Below are 17,858 nucleotides of genomic sequence, written 5' to 3'. Positions count from 1 at the left end.
GTTTTACACAGCCCTCGAAACAGTGCAGCTCTAGGCTAAGCACTGGACGAACACACCTACCATTTACGCGTCTATACTTTCCTTTCTTAAAGTTATTATTTTTCTAGTTAATTTATGTGAATAGTCTCCCACAGTGTTGTAGTTAAAGCATTGCACACATTAACAAATGCACAGTGTGAAATATAGTTGAATTTTATTTGTCCACAAATCAAATACAGCCTTGCTGGTGACAACCCTTCAAAATAAAGTATTAAAGGAACACTAGGTAGTATATATAAGTTTATTTTTGCTCCTGAGGCTCCCCCTAGTGTAATTCATATTCACAGCACTGTACTGAAATCAATGTGGGAAGGAGGGGGTTGGTTTCCTATCCTCCTCCAAAAGTTATATAGTGCAGTTTCTGCAGTGCTGAGCCCAGAGTAGCTAAGACAGAGGCTCTGTTCTTCCCATTGTAATTTTAAGTTAAAAATATTACATAGTGTTCCTTTAAAAGGTGTAGGGGTAGACAGGAACTGGACCACAGCTAGAATGCCAGAACAGACCAGTACAGTTGTTGCAAATTGGTATACAGATGGTTATGTTAGTTCACTTCAGGAATTAGGCTCATCTCCATTAGGTTATATAATTAAAGCGTTCAAATCCACCTTCTGATCCAGTTCAGCATCCAAAGCCGCCTAGAAACAAATACAGCAAATACATATTACCAAATGCCAATTGTCATGATTATGATTTGTTATTGTAACAGAAGAACGTAATGAAACATACAAGTTCTCTCTTTGCCTCTTCAATTTTTACCCGGGCCAGAGCAGGACTCTGGAAACAAAGACATAATTTAAATACATCCTCGATCTGAGTTCCTTTCACCATCCTCAACTCTATAAAATTTCTGGAGTATCATATTTGTAAATATTCAGATGGATATAGATATAAGTATTTTATACATATATTAAACCACTGATTAATAGCACTGAAAAAGCACTTAAAAATAGGCTTGTCTAAACGCTCAACTTCAAAACATGTCTCCAATGCAAAGTAAATTCTAACATTACTGTGCCATCTTTTGGCAATACTCACACATCAGATTCAGATCAGACCGAGGTTGTAAAATGCACTAGTTTTGCAGTAATAAGCCTGTACTTTGGGGTATGAATAAAAGCGTAAGAAAGTAGAAAGGTGTGTTAAAGTCTCCTTACAGGGCTCAGGTCACTATAGGGCTCCAGCTTCTTCATAAGTGGTACTGTCTCCTGGTTCAGTGCTGTGATTTTCTGTGAATTTACAAACAAACAAACCAACCAGAAGAATAACACCTTATTCATTTCACAAGACCTTTGTTCCTGCAACAGAAAAACCTTCCAGATTACAGTACTAACCATGATGTTCTTGATCAGTGGTCCTGGAGTAATACTGCCCTACAAATTTTAGAGAATCCCTTGCTTCAATTACAGCTGGAGCAACTCCTGAACTAATTACCAACCCGAGTTCCTGAGTTGAACTGTGAGTTTTAGAGCAGGGAGGACATTACAACTTTTATGTCAGTGGTAATTCAGGACCAAGAATGAGAACCACTGCTCTAGATAAGTGCTCTAATGTTAGCTAAGTGGAGAAGAAGAAAACATCTGAATTCTGCCTAGTATATTAAATTATGAAAATAACCTAATATTTCAGCAAAGCAGGAAGCCTGAACGAAAGTTAATATTTGTAAGATGAATAAAGGTGATCCATAATATGACTTATTATAGTAATAACAGTGGAAGGCAATGAATCCATTATGAACCTGTAGAGTGTATGTGGTGGTCAAAGGCTGACAGTAATAACCCTGGAGTGATTATACCTGCAGTGTGTGTGCGTGTGTATGAGTGTGTGCGTGGGCACACAGTGGTAACGGCCTGAAAGTAATATCTTTGGTCTAGATTTTTTTCAGGCTTTTTCTGCTGTGTGTGGAGTAATTAGAGCCAGACATTAATCAATGTGGAGTGATTATAATCCAGTATGATTCTGGATGCATGGATTGAGCAGAAAGGTTGTTCATACTTCTGAAAGCTCCAGAATAGACTGGTGTGTGAGGGATTCCTCCATTTGTCTAGACGCCAGCTTGTCCTAAATTCATACACAAAATCCAAAAAGTCAACAATAAGCAAAATTTTAATTAATCATATTAAAAAAAGAAACATCAAAAGGAGGTATCAGCAGCATACAGCACACTGATGGAGTAGCAGCCATACACAGATTCCAGGGGACACCATCTTAGTCATTCTCACGTACCTGTGCTCTCTTGTTCCTGTATGTTAGCTCTCGTGATTTATTTTTAATGAAGTCCACATTGAGCAGTCTCTCCTCTGCTGTGGCTGCCTCCATCTGTTGGACCTGTGTGGTCTTCAGGAGGTCTCTAACACACAGATGCACAAATATCTTTATTTATTAAAAAAACAAACAAAAAAAAAAAAAAAAAAAAAAAAAAAAAAAAAAACACACCACACTGTCTCTTATCAAGACCTCTCCCAATTTCACCAAGAAGCCTTAAGTACTTTAAAGTGCACATTTCTACAGGGTGGGCCATTTCTATGGATACACCTTAATGAAATGGGAAATTGTGGTGATATTAACTTCCTGTTTGTGGCATATTAGTATATGGGAGGGGGGAAATTTTTCAAGATGGGTGGTGACCATGGTGGCCATTTTTAACTCAACCATTTTGGATCCAACTTTTGCCCCCCCCCCCCCCCAATGGGAAGATGGTCATGTGACACATCAAACTTATTGGGAATTTCACAAGAAACACAATGGTGTGCTTGGTTTCTGACCACTTATGAAATGTGTTCAAAGTGCTGCCCATGTGTTGAACTGTTAATGCAACCCTTTTCTCCCACTCTTCACACACTGACAGCAACACTGCAGGAGAAATGCTAGCACAGGCTTCCAACTTGTAAATAACTCATGAAGGAATAAAGTTACGTTAAAACAATGAATCACATTGTTTTTCTTGTGAAATTCCCAATAAGTTTGATGTGTCACATGACCATCTTCCCATTGAAAAAACAAAAAGTTGGATCCAAAATGGCCATCATGGTCACCACCCATCTTGAAAAGTTCCCCCCTCCCATATACTAATGTGCCACAAACAGGGAAGTTAACATCACCAACCATTCCCATTTTATTAAGGTGTATCCATATAAATGGCCCACTCTGTATAACAGTCAAAAGATTGATCAACAGAGGAGTAAATGTTCTGTGTATGAAGAACCTAAATATCTGTCCGATACCAATCACTTCTAATTCAATTATTAGCATACATCACTAGTAACAAGCCTTAAATTTGTGTTCTCTTACTCTTGTAGGTTTTTCTGCACGATCATTGTAGTAGCTACTTTCCGCCTCATGGCTGAGAGCTCCCTCTCCAGCCTTCTCTCTGTCTTTTCTGCTTCGGCCAGGTCGTTAGTCAGTTTATTAATTGCAGGGACAAAGCTGCAAAGACAGAGTTGAATAATGACACAATGATTCAACCCTGAGTGAATCTTGAAGTACAGAAACAAGAATGACAGTAAGTGTGTGAACCCAGCAATGTGTTTTACCTTCCAATTGATGTGTCCTTAACTTTCAGTGCATCAGCGGTGCCTTCTAACACAGACAGAAAATCCGAGGTGGATTTAGAGACACTTTCTGGTTGCAGCCCTACAGACTGGTGAAGCAGCTCTTTTAAGTGGGACGCTATCAATAAAGAACAGTCAAATTTGTAAGTGTCCTTGTTCAACAATCTAGGGACAATCATGTATAAAGCCACTCCTATAGAATGCTATAGCACTCCTGGCATAGATGCTGTACTGCTGGTTCATCGTGAGTGCTGCTGGAAACTGCATGTCAACCATAAAGGGGTACACATATCCCAAATGCTACTTTGGCCACACGTCACAAAATAAATTTGATCCACTCCCTGCAAATATACAGCTGTGCTGGCTGTGGCAAATTGGACATGAGCCAAAAGTGGCAATACGTGGCCCAAATTTGGCATTTTTATGGCCTAATGTTTCAAGGAGAAGTGGTCAGCTCAAGTGGCAGAGGGCCATGAAAATTGGGAAAGTGGACCACAGTAGGGCCACATTTTCCCAAATCAGAACAGCCTTAATCTGGTAAATGACCCCAACACCACTAGATTCATGCATTTCTCACCATCGCTGCTGTACTCTGAGGCTTTCTGCCTGCGGGATGTTATGAGCATCCTGACCTCCTCACATCTCGCCTCACTGGTTCTCACAATCTGGTCCAACACCTCAATAGTGCGGGCATTCACTTCAAACGCTGGCACTGCCTGCTGGCCGAAAATTGAGTCCAGCCACTTGTTCACCTGCAACACAAATAATCATTCTCTGTAAGTTCAGGACAGGCTAAGCTTAATAACATTAGGATTTGATGCTTCTGTCAGCCACTGATATTAAACTGACTTGTTGTTGTTTATGTGCTTTTATATACACATGCTTTTGTGTAGCACATGTACAGATATCCGACACAGACTTGACAGAGAAAAACTAATTCTTTAATTTAAAATTTTCGTAAACTCTATTAAACTTATTAAACATGGTTTACATTGCATAGTTATTTAGTTTAACGCCCTTTTCCACCTCTAGCGATAAATATAGTGGTTGTATTTGTAGTAAGTGTCAGCTAGTTAGCTCTCTGGTGGATAAAGTGGACCAGCTAGAAGTGCGCATCCGGAGCTTATTATTGTTGAGGGATAAACAGCGAGATTCAGTGTTAGCAACTCCGGGTGCCTTAGGGAGAGTTAGCACCCCCACGACTCCGGCGTTAGAGCCCTCACAGCGGGGTGAATGGGTGACGTCTCGGCGTCATAGCCGGAAAGCTAAGGCTGATGCTAACGCTGAGGCCAAAGCTAGCCCACCGGGACACCACGCTCCTCCGATTCGCGTGTCAAACAGGTTTGCCCTGCTCAGCGAAGCACCCGCTGAGGAGCCTGTTAAGAGTGCTCTGGTTATAGGAGACTCTATTGTTCGGCACGTGAAATTAGCTACTCCTTTAGGGGCGCCGGCAGTAACAGTTAGCTGTTTATCGGGAGCCAGAGCGCCGGATATTAGTGGCAACCTTAGACTGTTAGCTAATAGGAGATATTCGAGGGTAGTCATTCATGTAGGGGCCAATGATATTCGTCTGCGGCAGTCTGAGGTAACTAAGGGTAATATTAGAGAGGTGATTAAACTGGCCCAGACGATGTCCGATGCCGTAATCTGCTCTGGCCCCATACCAATGCGGCGTGGCGACGAAGCTTACAGCAGACTTTGGGTGTTAAACTGCTGGATGTCCAAGTGGTGTTCCGAAAATCAAGTGGGCTTTATAGACAATTGGTTACGTTTTGAGGGCAAGCCTGGTCTTATAGGTAGGGATGGTATCCACCCCACGCGGGAGGGTGCTGCCTTACTTTCTTGCAGTATAGCACATAGTCTTTTAGTTAGTCAGCAGAGTAGTGTAGATAGCTGCTGACAATCCAGAGCCGGGACCAGGCCGCAGACAGACAGGCTAAACCGACCGTCTGCGAACTGTCTTGAGGCGTCACCCAGGTTCAACTGTATTGAGACTGTGTCTTTCCCCCGAACTAAATGTAAAAGTAGAAAAACAAAATCAGCCTGTTTCAGCAACCTAATCAATATTAAATCATACACAACACCTAGCAGCAACACCTCAGAACTAAAATTTGGGTTACTCAACATAAGATCACTAAACTCAAAAGCACTCATCGTAAATGATATTATAAGTGATCATAAATTCAATGTTTTCTGTCTCACGGAAACGTGGGTTAAACCAAATGAATATTTAGCACTAAATGAAGCCACCCCCCTAGGCTATAATTATGCACATAGCCCAAGAATATCAGGCAAAGGAGGTGGAGTATGTGTAATTTACCAAAATACCCTAGAAATTAGTCTTAAACAATGTGACACCTTCTCTTCTTTTGAGGTTCTCTCCACTATTATTACAAATCCGGTCACAAAAAAGGACGCATTTTTATTATGCAACATTTACAGACCACCAGGGCCTTACTTAGAATTTCTGAAAGAATTCAGCGATTTTGCTACAAACATAGCGGTGTGCAATCATAAGGTTATAATTGTAGGAGATTTTAATATCCATTTTGAGAAGGAAAGTGACCCACTAAAAAAGGCATTTACCTCAATCTTAGACTTTATTGGTATTACTCAAAATGTAACAGGGCCTACACACTACTGCAGCCACACTTTAGACTTAGTTCTGACACTAGGTCTTAACATTGACAAAATTAATATCTTACCGCAATCCTCAGCAATCTCCGATCATTACTTAATTTCATATGAGCTACGTTTTATCCATAATATATGTAAGAACCCTCGCTATTCTACAAGGCGTATAATAAAACCATCTACCGCCCTACAATTTATAGAAAACCTACCAGAACTATCGACCCCAGTTCCAACTCCATCAGACCCAATGGACCTAGATGTACTAACTGATTACCTAGAAAATACCTGTCGATCTACTTTAGAAAAGGTAGCACCACTTAAACATAAAAGTATAAGACAGAAAAAGCTCGCACCATGGTATAACGATAAGACCCGTACTTTAAAACAAACATTACGAAAACTAGAGCGGAAATGGCGATCAACCAAGCTTGAAGTGTTCCATTCTGCCTGGAAGGACAGCCTTATAGAGTATAGAAATGCCCTCACTAAAGCTCGCTCAGCATATCTGGCCTCGCTGATCTCCCATAATAAAAATAATCCGAGAGCACTGTTTAGTGTGTTTTCTAGAATTACAAAAAATCAAGCAGGTTCTGAACAACTAATTCCAGCAACTCTCACCAGTAAAGATTTTATGGACTTTTTTAATAATAAAATTGAGAATATTAGACAACAAACTCTAGCCACAGGATCAAATCCATCCTGGCTGCCACCTGATGTGAATGAAATAAAACATAATATAACTGTAAAAGAAAGACTTGAAACCTTTTGCCCACTCCCACAATTAGAACTAGAGAAGATTATCACCTCCGCAAACTGTACAACTTGCACACTTGATGCAATTCCCACAAAGTTGCTCAAAGAAGTACTACCAGCTATTATTGATCCTCTTTTAACTATAGTAAACTCATCGCTTAGTCTGGGCCATGTACCCAAAGCTTTTAAACTAGCAGTTATTAAACCTATGATCAAGAAACCAAATCTTGATGCTAGTACACTGTCTAATTACAGGCCTATTTCTAATTTCTGTCTAAGATCTTAGAAAAAGCTGTGGCCCAACAACTTAGTTCATATCTACATAAGAATCATATATATGAAAAATTCCAATCTGGATTCAGGCAACATCATAGTACAGAGACAGCTCTAGTCAAGATAACAAATGATCTTCTTCTTGCCTCTGATCAAGGCCACGTATCCCTGTTGGTGCTTCTTGACCTAAGCGCAGCCTTCGATACAATAGACCACAATATTCTCATAGAAAGGTTAGAAAACATGGTTGGAATCACAGGGACAGCCCTATTATGGTTCAAATCTTACTTAACGGAACGTTATCAATTCGTAAAAGTAAACAATCTAAATTCAAATTATTCTAAAGTAAGATTTGGAATTCCACAAGGCTCTATTTTAGGACCATTATTATTTACATTATACATGTTACCGCTAGGCACAGTTATAAGAAACCATGACATTAACTTTCACTGTTACGCAGACGACACACAATTGTATATTTCAGCCAAGCCCGATGACAAACACAGATTAAAGAAAATAGAGGACTGTGTAAAAGACGTGAAAGGCTGGATGTTGCGTAACTTCCTCCTTCTAAACAGCAACAAAACAGAGGTCCTGCTTTTGGGTCCAAAAGTGACAAGAAATAAATTATCAGACTTAATTTTAAATCTCGCTGACTTTCCAGTTAAACCTGGTTCAGCAGCAAAAAATCTTGGTGTCATAATTGACCCGGATTTATCATTTGATCAACACATAGGTAGTATCACTAGTACAGCTTTTTTACATCTTCGCAATATTGCTAAGATTAGAAATGCCTTATCCCTCCAGGACGCAGAAACATTAGTACATGCCTTTATTACTTCAAGGCTTGACTACTGTAACGCACTACTGTCAGGATGCACCAGCAGCAATTTAAGAAAACTTCAACTAGTTCAAAATGCTGCAGCTAGGGTCCTCACTAAAACTAGAAAATTTGAACATATCAGCCCAGTTTTATCATCACTTCATTGGCTGCCTGTTAAATTCCGCATTGACTACAAAATTTTGTTATTAACATATAAAGCTCTACATGGGCTTGCTCCTGAATATCTTCAAGATACAATTTCCTATTATGAGCCCCCACGTTCACTCAGATCACAGAATACTGGATTTTTAAATGTTCCCAGAATTCAGAAGGCCTCAGCTGGGGGAAGAGCCTTTTCTTATAAAGCCCCCCCAACTCTGGAATGATCTTCCAGAAAATGTTCGGGACTCAGACACAGTCGCAATCTTCAAATGTAGGCTAAAAACTCATTTGTTTAGTTTATCATTTGGTAGCTAATGCTCCCCCATAGATAAAGGCGGCAGATCCGGGGGGTCCATGGACACAGGGAATTATAGTATACTGAGACGCTGGTGCTGTCGTCCCGCCGCTTCTCGCGATCACTCAGGTTTGTTGACGGTGGAGCGGAGGGATGCCAGTGTTTCAGGATGCTCCCGTGTCTGTGTGTCCTCCTGGTTCTCTCCTTTTAGTTAATGCTGTCATAGTCAGATCTGCCGGAGTCATTAGCCACACTCTGGAAATTTTCATATTTTCTACTTTACAAACACAAAACAGTTCAAAACTAATTCCATCCCTTTACATCTTTCCGAGTAAACAACTGCCCACCTGTCTGTCTGGACACTGATGGATGACTGTCGAGATCCTCCTCCACGCTTCAGACCAGCTGCCCACGCTCCAGCAACCACCAAGTGCCTTGAAGCTGTCCCTACACTGAAGTTCTCATGGACTACTAACTATCATCACCAGTAGATTGACCAGAGGAGGATGGGTCACCCCTTGTGAGCCTTGGTTCCTCCCAAGGTTTCTTCCTCAGCTGGGGGAGTTTTTCCTTGCCACTGTCGCCCCTGGCTTGCTCACTTGAGGGTTTTACATTTGTCTTTACATTTCATGTCAAATCTTGTCTTACTGGAATTCTGTGAAGCTGCTTTGTGACAACATCAGTTGTGAAAAGCGCTATATAAATAAATTTGATTTGATTTGATAGTAACAGAATATGTTTGTTAAACTGAAATTATATTCATTCTAATCACAAAAATGCTACAGCATATGTAAGGTCACATCCATCATGTACAAAATCATGTTGGTAAAATCCTTTCATAATAAAATAAGTTACAGGAATGGCTTAGTACTAAATGAGAATGATTTAATAATAAATTACATATTCCCAGCCCTTCAAATATTTTAAAGTGAGTTCAACAGCAGGGCTCCCAACATGTCTTTTGAATTAAAATGCATTGATCAGGAGTGTGTTCCTCCTCAAATGCATTAGACTGGAATAACATTTAGTGCAGGTATTTTGCAAACATATACATTTTCCGCATTATCATCAGTCAAGTCAATTTTATTTCTACAGCATATTTAAAAGACAGTACGTGTCTATTAAAATTCTACATGGTTAAACAAAGCAAAACTGAACAATAAGACATGGTTCTGGGGAAATAAAATCGGTGAAATCAAAAGATTTTTAAATTTGCTTGTCAAAATATATTGGGAGGGATGTTTTACACAGGGAAACCCTGATTATGAAGATTTGACCCCAATAACTAACGTTATACTTGACTGATGAATGGACTGAGAACTCTACACAACTGTGTAACAGCTCCTCACATTTAAACTTCTCATATTCTACTAAGTTTAAGAAACTCACCCTTAAACTCTTCTCACACATGCTACCTCTAGCGCCGCGTCTGAGCACCTTAAATCCCTATTAACTCCTCTCCGGCGCCGGTTTTTTTATCTTCGGCCCAGCTCTCAGCACCGATTTGTAAATACGGACCTTCCCGCCATTTGTCTTCTTTTTCCGGACATTGAACGCTGAACCTCGTTGGCCCGCAGAGAACAACTCGGACCAATGACCATCGATGTTGGCACAAACGCCAGCCCCCTTTGACAAGGTCGTTGCTGTTAACTCCGCCCCGCTTAGCTGGGATTTGCTAGAGACTGTGACCAAAGGTTTGTGGACAATCTCTTCTAATAAGCCTAGACAAGTCTAGACAGTATGTATAGGAAACTGACCAGCAAAATGATAGTCAGGAGCAGCCGCATACACGCCCAAACAATATTCACTGTTATAGCCAGGGAGAAGGTTTGTAAAGAAGGAAAACGGTCAACACTCTGTGGATATGATGCTAGGTTTTCTGGACCAATGCCATCTCAGGTGGATAGAAAGACAGTGGACAGGTGTACTGTGGTCAGAAAGAACAGACATTAATATGTTCATCGTGCTGAACACAAAAGGGATATTTGAGATTGTTATCAGCAAAAGGCCAAAATCATTCATGATCAAAATCGGTCAAAATCAGTGGTCACAACATAGATGGTTACGTGGGCACTATGCAGTTCACAAAATTTCTTCTTTTCTTGTGCTCCAACTCCCAGTCTGACTCATGAAAATATATATGGATCAGCCAGGAAGGAGAGTTTGTCTGCAAACAGGAAACTCACACAAGGAACATTACATATGGCTACCCACCGGTTCATAGGCAACACCAGAAATTCTGTGTGTGTGTGTGCGCGCGCACATTTGTCGTTAAATAATATTTCAGCATAATCAACAGCAGATTCCTGATTTTACTGCAGTTTACAAAATGTCCCAAGTTCACACATATTTCAGTGGGTATGTGTCTACTCTATTACAGGTATAAACCACCTATATAGTGTACCAATTACGGAGTAGTTCTGGCCTGAGTCTCATCCTGGGAGTCATGCGGAGACTAATTATAAATAATTAAACGCACACTGCACTGTGTTTTGGTCGAAGCCGCCTACATAGTGCACTACGTAGGGAATAGTAACTAGGGTGCAGAGAGTGATTGGAGACACACCCCAGGCTGCTCCTCTCCCCCGCCCTCTCTGACTCCGAGCCTCTGATTCCGTTTCCTGTCTCTCTCGCTATTTCAGCCGCCGAGTGTCCTCCATTTCACTCTCGCGCCCCGGCAGCTTGGTGCAGTTAGCGCTCCCGGTATTCTCACGCACACGCACCCCTCTCGGTCTCGTCATGCTGTCGGTTCGCGTCGCTGCGGCTGTGGCTCGCGCTCTGCCTCGGCGGGCCGCGCTGGTGAGTGATGAACTGAGAGGATGTTTGATTATTCGCCTTTCTCGGGATTTAGGGATTGTCTGCGTGTGCTTGCGTGCGGTGTCGCGCGCCGCCATCTTGCGCGAGCAGTAGAGGCCTGCAACGTCCCGGGCGTTGGCATAAAGTCTGATATTGTGCATTTAATGCTTCAAGCTTTGGTTTTTGTCAGCGATGGGTGGGTTTATAGGACTCTGGGTGCCTCTCTAAATCTGTGTGCATTGATAGTGGTGCCGCCGTCAGGGCGAATGAATGACATTTGTCCAGTGAAGGTCAGGTTTTGAACAGAATTATGCATGGTCACTTTCCTCAAGCTTTTGCAGCTCATTCGGATGTTTCCCTCTCTGTATCTAGGCACTATAATTAGTGATGAATGTGTATTTTTATTGAATTTTGATTATATTTGAGGATCTTCGGTGTTAGCCTCCTGCCCGAGGTAGCTAATACTGTGGGCAGCACTGTGACTAAGGGGGCGATGCAGTGTTGTGTGACAGCGTTTAGGAACTCAATATTGTGTGTGTGTGTGTATAACAACACAAGTTTAAGTTCTAAAGCACGCAGGTCTTGGGTCAGTGTAAGCAGAAGGACAGCACTGACTGCAGCAGTAACGTCACCTGAAGGTCAACACCTCTCAGAAGTTCAGTCGACAACAATACTGCTTTCATTTGAATATAATGAATGTCAGATATGGGCTGATATGGAACAGAATTCAATACACCATTTCAATATTTTGACATGAACAATTCACTGGTCAGGCACTTACAATAACTCTTCCCGTTAATCTTCTAGCATTGATAGCATGTGGTTATAGAAGGTGTATCTTGAGTGAATAATCCAGGGGGTGCACAACTCCAATGCTAGAAGGCCACAGTTCATGGTGTAAGTTTTTTGCCTATACACCTGATTAATACCTGCAGACAGAATTAAGTGAGTTTGTTGTAACTGGAGAATTGCCAAGCATTGCTGGACACTGACCCTCCAGGGAAAGAGTTGTGCACCCCTGATGTAAGTGGTAATCAATGTGGCTGAGAATATATTCCTTTAAACTGCAGTATCCAAACTCGGAAACCTGGCTTTAGGCATTTATAATTTCATACTTCAGAAATCAATCCTGTCAACATTTGTGGTGGGACAGAGCTTTTGAGGTGTGTAGGGGAGAAGTGGGGTCTATACATACTGAATGACTGTGTATTGACTTACATTTGAGACATTTCAATGCTTATATTTTATAGAGAACGTCTATATGTTTGGTATCCTAGTAAATATTTTTTTCCCCAGTGTGCCCAATTTACAGGACCTGTCGCAGACTGATGTTCATTAGAGGGTGCTGTCGTCAGTTAATTGCAGTCATGTTTAGTTAGTTTAAAATTAATATGGACAAAGCCAGGAGATGATTCCCACATTGGCAGTGATGTCAGGTTTCTTGATTGTTGACTTTTTTTTTTTTTTTTTTTTTTTTTTTTTTTTTTAATTGTTTATCTGTATTGGAATTATATTGTACCCACCGAAATTAAGAAATATTGAGACAAATTTTCACCGTAATTGTCCAGCCCTTATCCAACTGTCAGTAATTGGTTCAGTGTCCAGGACGCTCCAGTCAAGGAGTTTAGCCCCGAAGTAAATCTTAAATCTAGTTTGAGTGGTTGCTTAATTGCTTTATTATTCTTTGTATAGGTTTCCAAGAATGTAGCTGCTGCTGCTTGCGTGGGGGCAAAGAACCTGCACACAGGAAGACCATGGCTGCAGAAGACTGGTAATAACTACTTCTCATGTTAACGTGATTGCCATTTTCGTCTCTTTAAAGTAACAGCTTTCTTTTTAGTGTTTGTCCCTTTTTAACCTTGCTTTTCTGCTAATGCATTTTTAATCCCCCCCCACACACACACTTTATTCTTCTAGGTACAGCTGAGGTATCCAGCATTCTAGAGGAGAAGATTCTGGGAGCAGATACTGGAGCAGATCTTGAGGAGACTGGACGTGTGCTGTCCATTGGTGATGGTATTGCTCGTGTTTATGGCCTGAGGAATGTGCAGGCTGAAGAGATGGTGGAGTTCTCCTCTGGCCTGAAGGTAAGCTAGCCCTGGGTCATTGTGTTTGTGGTCTACCTGCTTGAACAAAGTGATTCTTGGTTGTCATGGGCCTGATGGAACTTTCAGCATGAGGATTTGGCTTTGAGGTCATGGTAAACAACATTTAATGTGAGTGAGTACTGTGGAAGCTTACGGTAATTAAGGTTGTGGTGTTTTATGACCCCTTACGTTGTAGAAGTTTTCACAGAACATTAGGTGTCTTTTAAAGGTGAAACCTCTACCTGGCTTCTACCAGTACTATTGGAAATGTGAGCACGTCTTGGATTTTTCCATACATCACACCCAATGGTTGTAAGTAGGCTAAGGACGCACTGAGACCCTGACCTGGATGAAGCACTTGCAGATGATAAATTAATGAAAAGAGAAGCTTCTATAGAAATTATTAAAAATAAGTTACATAAAGGAAACTAAGGCAGGATCACCTGAATTGAAATATGTAATGTATGCAAATTGCCCATAACTGCTTATTTATTGAAGCTTGTGGTGTTTTTTAAAAACTCAGATGTGGGCAGAATCTGAGTTTAACTTTTTAATGGATGCATGTCCTCTCAGCAAAAACATGCAGCTTTTTGAGGCCCTTTAGAAGTGAACTCTTCGTAACCCAGTCAGTGGGCAGCCTTGGTCTAGTGGTTAAAGAACCAGGTAGGGTTCGATTTCCCCCAATCCAGGGCTGAGGTGCCCTTGAGCATAACACATGATGCATAACTGCTGCCTGCCACTCAGGGTGTGTTCACAGCCCTGTGTGTTTGTATGTAACTCCATGGTAAAGTTAAATATGTATTTGTTTTTTTATTTAATTTCTAGGGTATGTCTCTGAACTTGGAGCCTGACAATGTTGGTGTTGTGGTGTTTGGTAATGACAAGCTGATCAAAGAGGGTGATATTGTGAAGAGAACAGGTGCCATTGTGGACGTGCCCGTCGGAGAAGAGCTGCTGGGACGTGTTGTGGATGCTCTGGGAAATGCTATTGATGGCAAGGTCTGCCTTTTTTTTTTATTTTATTTTTTTTTAAACTATGCTCTTTATGTCCACTGTCCAGTCACTTACATGATAATCACTTTAAACAAAGCAATAATTTTCACCCAAATTTTGCTCCAATTTCTGTAGGTTTGTTTTTAAATTTTTTGTTTAAATGTATGGAAATTGATTAGTACTTATGATGTTTATTGTCTGACAACTTGGCACAATTATTATAGGGTCCTCTGGGATCTAAGCAGCGTAGGCGTGTTGGGCTAAAGGCTCCTGGCATCATCCCCCGTATCTCTGTGAGGGAGCCCATGCAGACAGGCATCAAGGCCGTGGACAGTCTGGTGCCCATCGGCAGAGGACAACGAGAACTGATCATTGGAGACCGACAGACTGGGTATGGCGTTTGGACTGGCTCTGTGGGGGCACATTATTGGCTAAGTGACCCCCTAGTGGGGTTTGCCCACTTTTTTTTTTGTTTTGTTTTTTTTCCCAATCTGCTTTGGTTGTTAGTTTATTTTTTATTTTTTCTCCTCCTCTTTAGCAAAACAGCCATTGCCATCGACACCATCATCAACCAGAAGCGTTTCAACGATGGCACTGATGAGAAAAAGAAGCTGTACTGCATCTACGTGGCCATTGGGCAGAAGCGTTCCACAGTGGCTCAGCTGGTCAAGAGACTGACTGATGCAGATGCCATGAAGTACACAATTGTGGTGTCTGCTACAGCCTCTGATGCTGCTCCCCTGCAGTACCTGGCCCCCTACTCAGGCTGCTCCATGGGAGAGTACTTCAGAGACAATGGCAAGCATGCCCTCATCATCTATGACGACTTGTCCAAACAGGTGAGGACTGACTGACATAGTGGTTGTGTGGCAGGCTATAAGGGGTGTCTAGCATTAGTGGTGTATTATGATTGGGTGAAACTCAAAGGGATTACATAGTTTTGGGTCAAAATAAAGATGCTCATCACTTAAATATGATCTTTCTGTTTCGACAACTTTGGTGGTCAGCAAGCAAAGCTAAAACCCTTTCCTTGACTCGGATCCATCTAAAACTTTCCCCAGCGCTAGGTGTTAGATTGCCCTCTGACTACACTCAGGTTCACTTTCAGGATCTGTTTTGTACCTTAAATTTTACTATTTTATTTTTTCTCTTTTCTTTAAAGGCTGTAGCCTACCGTCAGATGTCCCTTCTGCTGCGTCGTCCTCCTGGCCGTGAGGCTTACCCAGGTGATGTGTTCTACCTGCACTCCCGTCTGCTGGAGAGAGCAGCTAAGATGAACGACAACTTCGGGGGCGGCTCTCTTACAGCTTTGCCTGTGATTGAGACCCAGGCCGGAGATGTGTCAGCTTACATTCCCACCAATGTTATCTCTATTACTGATGGACAGGTGAGCGAGCCGCATGTTTCAAATACAGCACAAGAGAACTAAGCCCTATGAAAGGAGTGCTCATCTGAACTGTAATTTTAAGCTTGCACATTCACGTTTAATTCACAGATCTTCTTGGAGACAGAGTTGTTCTACAAGGGTATCCGTCCTGCCATTAACGTGGGTCTGTCTGTGTCCCGTGTGGGCTCTGCTGCTCAGACCAGGGCCATGAAGCAGGTGAGAAACCTCATTCTGTCTAGATCGTAGTGAGTTTTCTATCCATAGTTCTGTGAATTAGAATGTTCATTAAAAAAAATAAATAAATAAATAAAGGGGAGAAATTACAAAATTCACAAAAACACCCTAATCAGATTTTTAAGGTGGAAAATTTGGAATTTCATTGCAGCCAAAATGCCACACAACACTATTTTACCTTTTGTTAAAATATAATTATTATTATTAAATGAATCAGGGTTTTATTCTAATCAAAGCAAAAACATACACAGATCACAGTAGCCCACAAACATGCTTTAAGTCACATTTATTTCTGATATTTTTTTGTGAATATTTTGGATGGAAATCCAACTTATTACTAGATGCTTTGAGCTTGCTAGAGATTCCTTGTCCAGGAATCCCTTTCTGTAAAGGTGGAACGCATTACGTGTTATGTTCTTACACTGAGTTTATTCTCTATTTCAGGTTGCAGGTACGATGAAGCTGGAGCTGGCTCAGTACCGTGAGGTTGCTGCCTTCGCCCAGTTCGGCTCTGATCTGGATGCAGCCACTCAGCAGCTGCTGAACAGAGGTGTGCGGCTCACAGAGCTGCTGAAGCAGGGTCAATATGGTGAGTATCACAGTACTGATAGATCAGTATGCGTTTACCAGAGAATAGGTGTGTGTTTTTCATCTCTAAAAGAATGAACTCTCCAGTTAATGGCTTGATGATTGAAATTACATGGTTGAAGGGGAAAGCTGAAAATAAGAGGTTGGAATTGGGCTGTGGACTGGACTGAGACTCCTATATCTGATTACACAGTGAAGGGTTTTTGGCACTGTGCAGTTCACCTCAGCACCACCTGCCATCGCTCGCAGACACATTTGACAATAAAACCCTGTTTGAGAGCTTATTTTCAGCTGATACTCAAGGAACAGAAAAGCTTGAAAATAACAGGCAGGCTCTACACTATTTAGAAGCACAGCTGGCCAGCTAACAGGAACAGCTATTTGTTTAGCCAGTGATATTTCCAGTGACAATAGTTAATCACATTTAGAGGATCACGTGAAGTGCCTTGAGTATTGCTGGTTTTCAGTTTCCTTCCTCTTTTAACCCAAACGTGGTGCTAAACTCAACTGCAGTAGGCTGATGGGCTTGTGTATTTATTTACTTTGTTTTTACTGTTATACTGCCCAACCCTAGTCTCTAGATAGACATTTGTGTGTTCAGGGCCTCTAACTCACCAACTTTGGACACATTTTTGAACATGGTGCAATTTCTTTCAGCTCCCATGGCCATTGAGGAGCAGGTTGCAGTCATCTATGCCGGTGTGAGGGGCCACTTGGACAAAATGGAGCCCAGCAAGATCACAAAGTTTGAGAAAGCCTTCCTGCATCACATTCTCAGCCAGCACCAAGAGCTGCTTGCAACCATTAGGTAACTTTGTTTACGGGGTCCACAGGATTAATCATGGGCCACCTTTTGAGGATCTTGTCTCAATTGAGAATGTGTTTTAAAAAGGGATACACGTACACACTGACACTTAAAACACCATTTTAGAATTTTCTAGTCAAAGTTGATCAGGTTTGCATTTGTGGAGCACTTAATTTCTTCTAAGCCTTTTTTCTTCTAATTTCAGGACTGATGGAAAGATCTCTGATGCAGCAGAAGCCAAGCTGAAGGAAATTGTGCTCAACTTCTTGTCCAGCTTTGAGTAATGCCCACCTCCTCCCCCTTATTTGCTCATGTTTTGTCCATGTTTGCTTAGTGCTCTGGTTAAGTTTATACGAACGTCAAAGTTCAAGTGGCACTTGATCCTCCATGTACAGAAATCTCCCAACAGAGAATAAAGTGTTCTTCTCCACTTCTGGATGT

The 17,858-nt window shown here is 41.5% G+C and overlaps 2 protein-coding genes across 2 annotated transcripts; one reads left to right on the top strand and one right to left on the bottom strand.

Moving 5' to 3' along the window:
* Window positions 1-181: 181 nt before the first annotated feature.
* Window positions 182-10,114, bottom strand: haus1 (HAUS augmin-like complex, subunit 1). The gene is made up of 9 exons (XM_066646319.1): window positions 9,917-10,114; window positions 4,165-4,339; window positions 3,570-3,705; window positions 3,328-3,462; window positions 2,263-2,386; window positions 2,032-2,097; window positions 1,194-1,265; window positions 766-813; window positions 182-674 (listed from the first exon to the last, which is right to left on the bottom strand). Exons 1-9 carry the CDS (start codon window positions 9,935-9,937, stop codon window positions 618-620), a joined length of 834 nt encoding a protein of 277 aa, XP_066502416.1. The 5' UTR covers window positions 9,938-10,114; the 3' UTR covers window positions 182-617.
* Window positions 10,115-11,168: 1,054 nt separating this feature from the next.
* Window positions 11,169-17,791, top strand: atp5fa1 (ATP synthase F1 subunit alpha). The gene is made up of 11 exons (XM_066645874.1): window positions 11,169-11,326; window positions 13,016-13,094; window positions 13,241-13,410; window positions 14,236-14,409; window positions 14,628-14,794; window positions 14,942-15,242; window positions 15,566-15,790; window positions 15,899-16,006; window positions 16,469-16,613; window positions 17,270-17,420; window positions 17,623-17,791. Exons 1-11 carry the CDS (start codon window positions 11,267-11,269, stop codon window positions 17,699-17,701), a joined length of 1,659 nt encoding a protein of 552 aa, XP_066501971.1. The 5' UTR covers window positions 11,169-11,266; the 3' UTR covers window positions 17,702-17,791.
* Window positions 17,792-17,858: the final 67 nt, after the last annotated feature.

The sequence above is a fragment of the Hoplias malabaricus genome, chromosome 15, assembly GCF_029633855.1.
Source record: "Hoplias malabaricus isolate fHopMal1 chromosome 15, fHopMal1.hap1, whole genome shotgun sequence".
In the NCBI taxonomy this organism is placed as follows: domain Eukaryota; kingdom Metazoa; phylum Chordata; class Actinopteri; order Characiformes; family Erythrinidae; genus Hoplias; species Hoplias malabaricus.
Note: the sequence above shows the minus strand (reverse complement) of the source record. Positions and strands in the feature narration are given on the sequence as shown.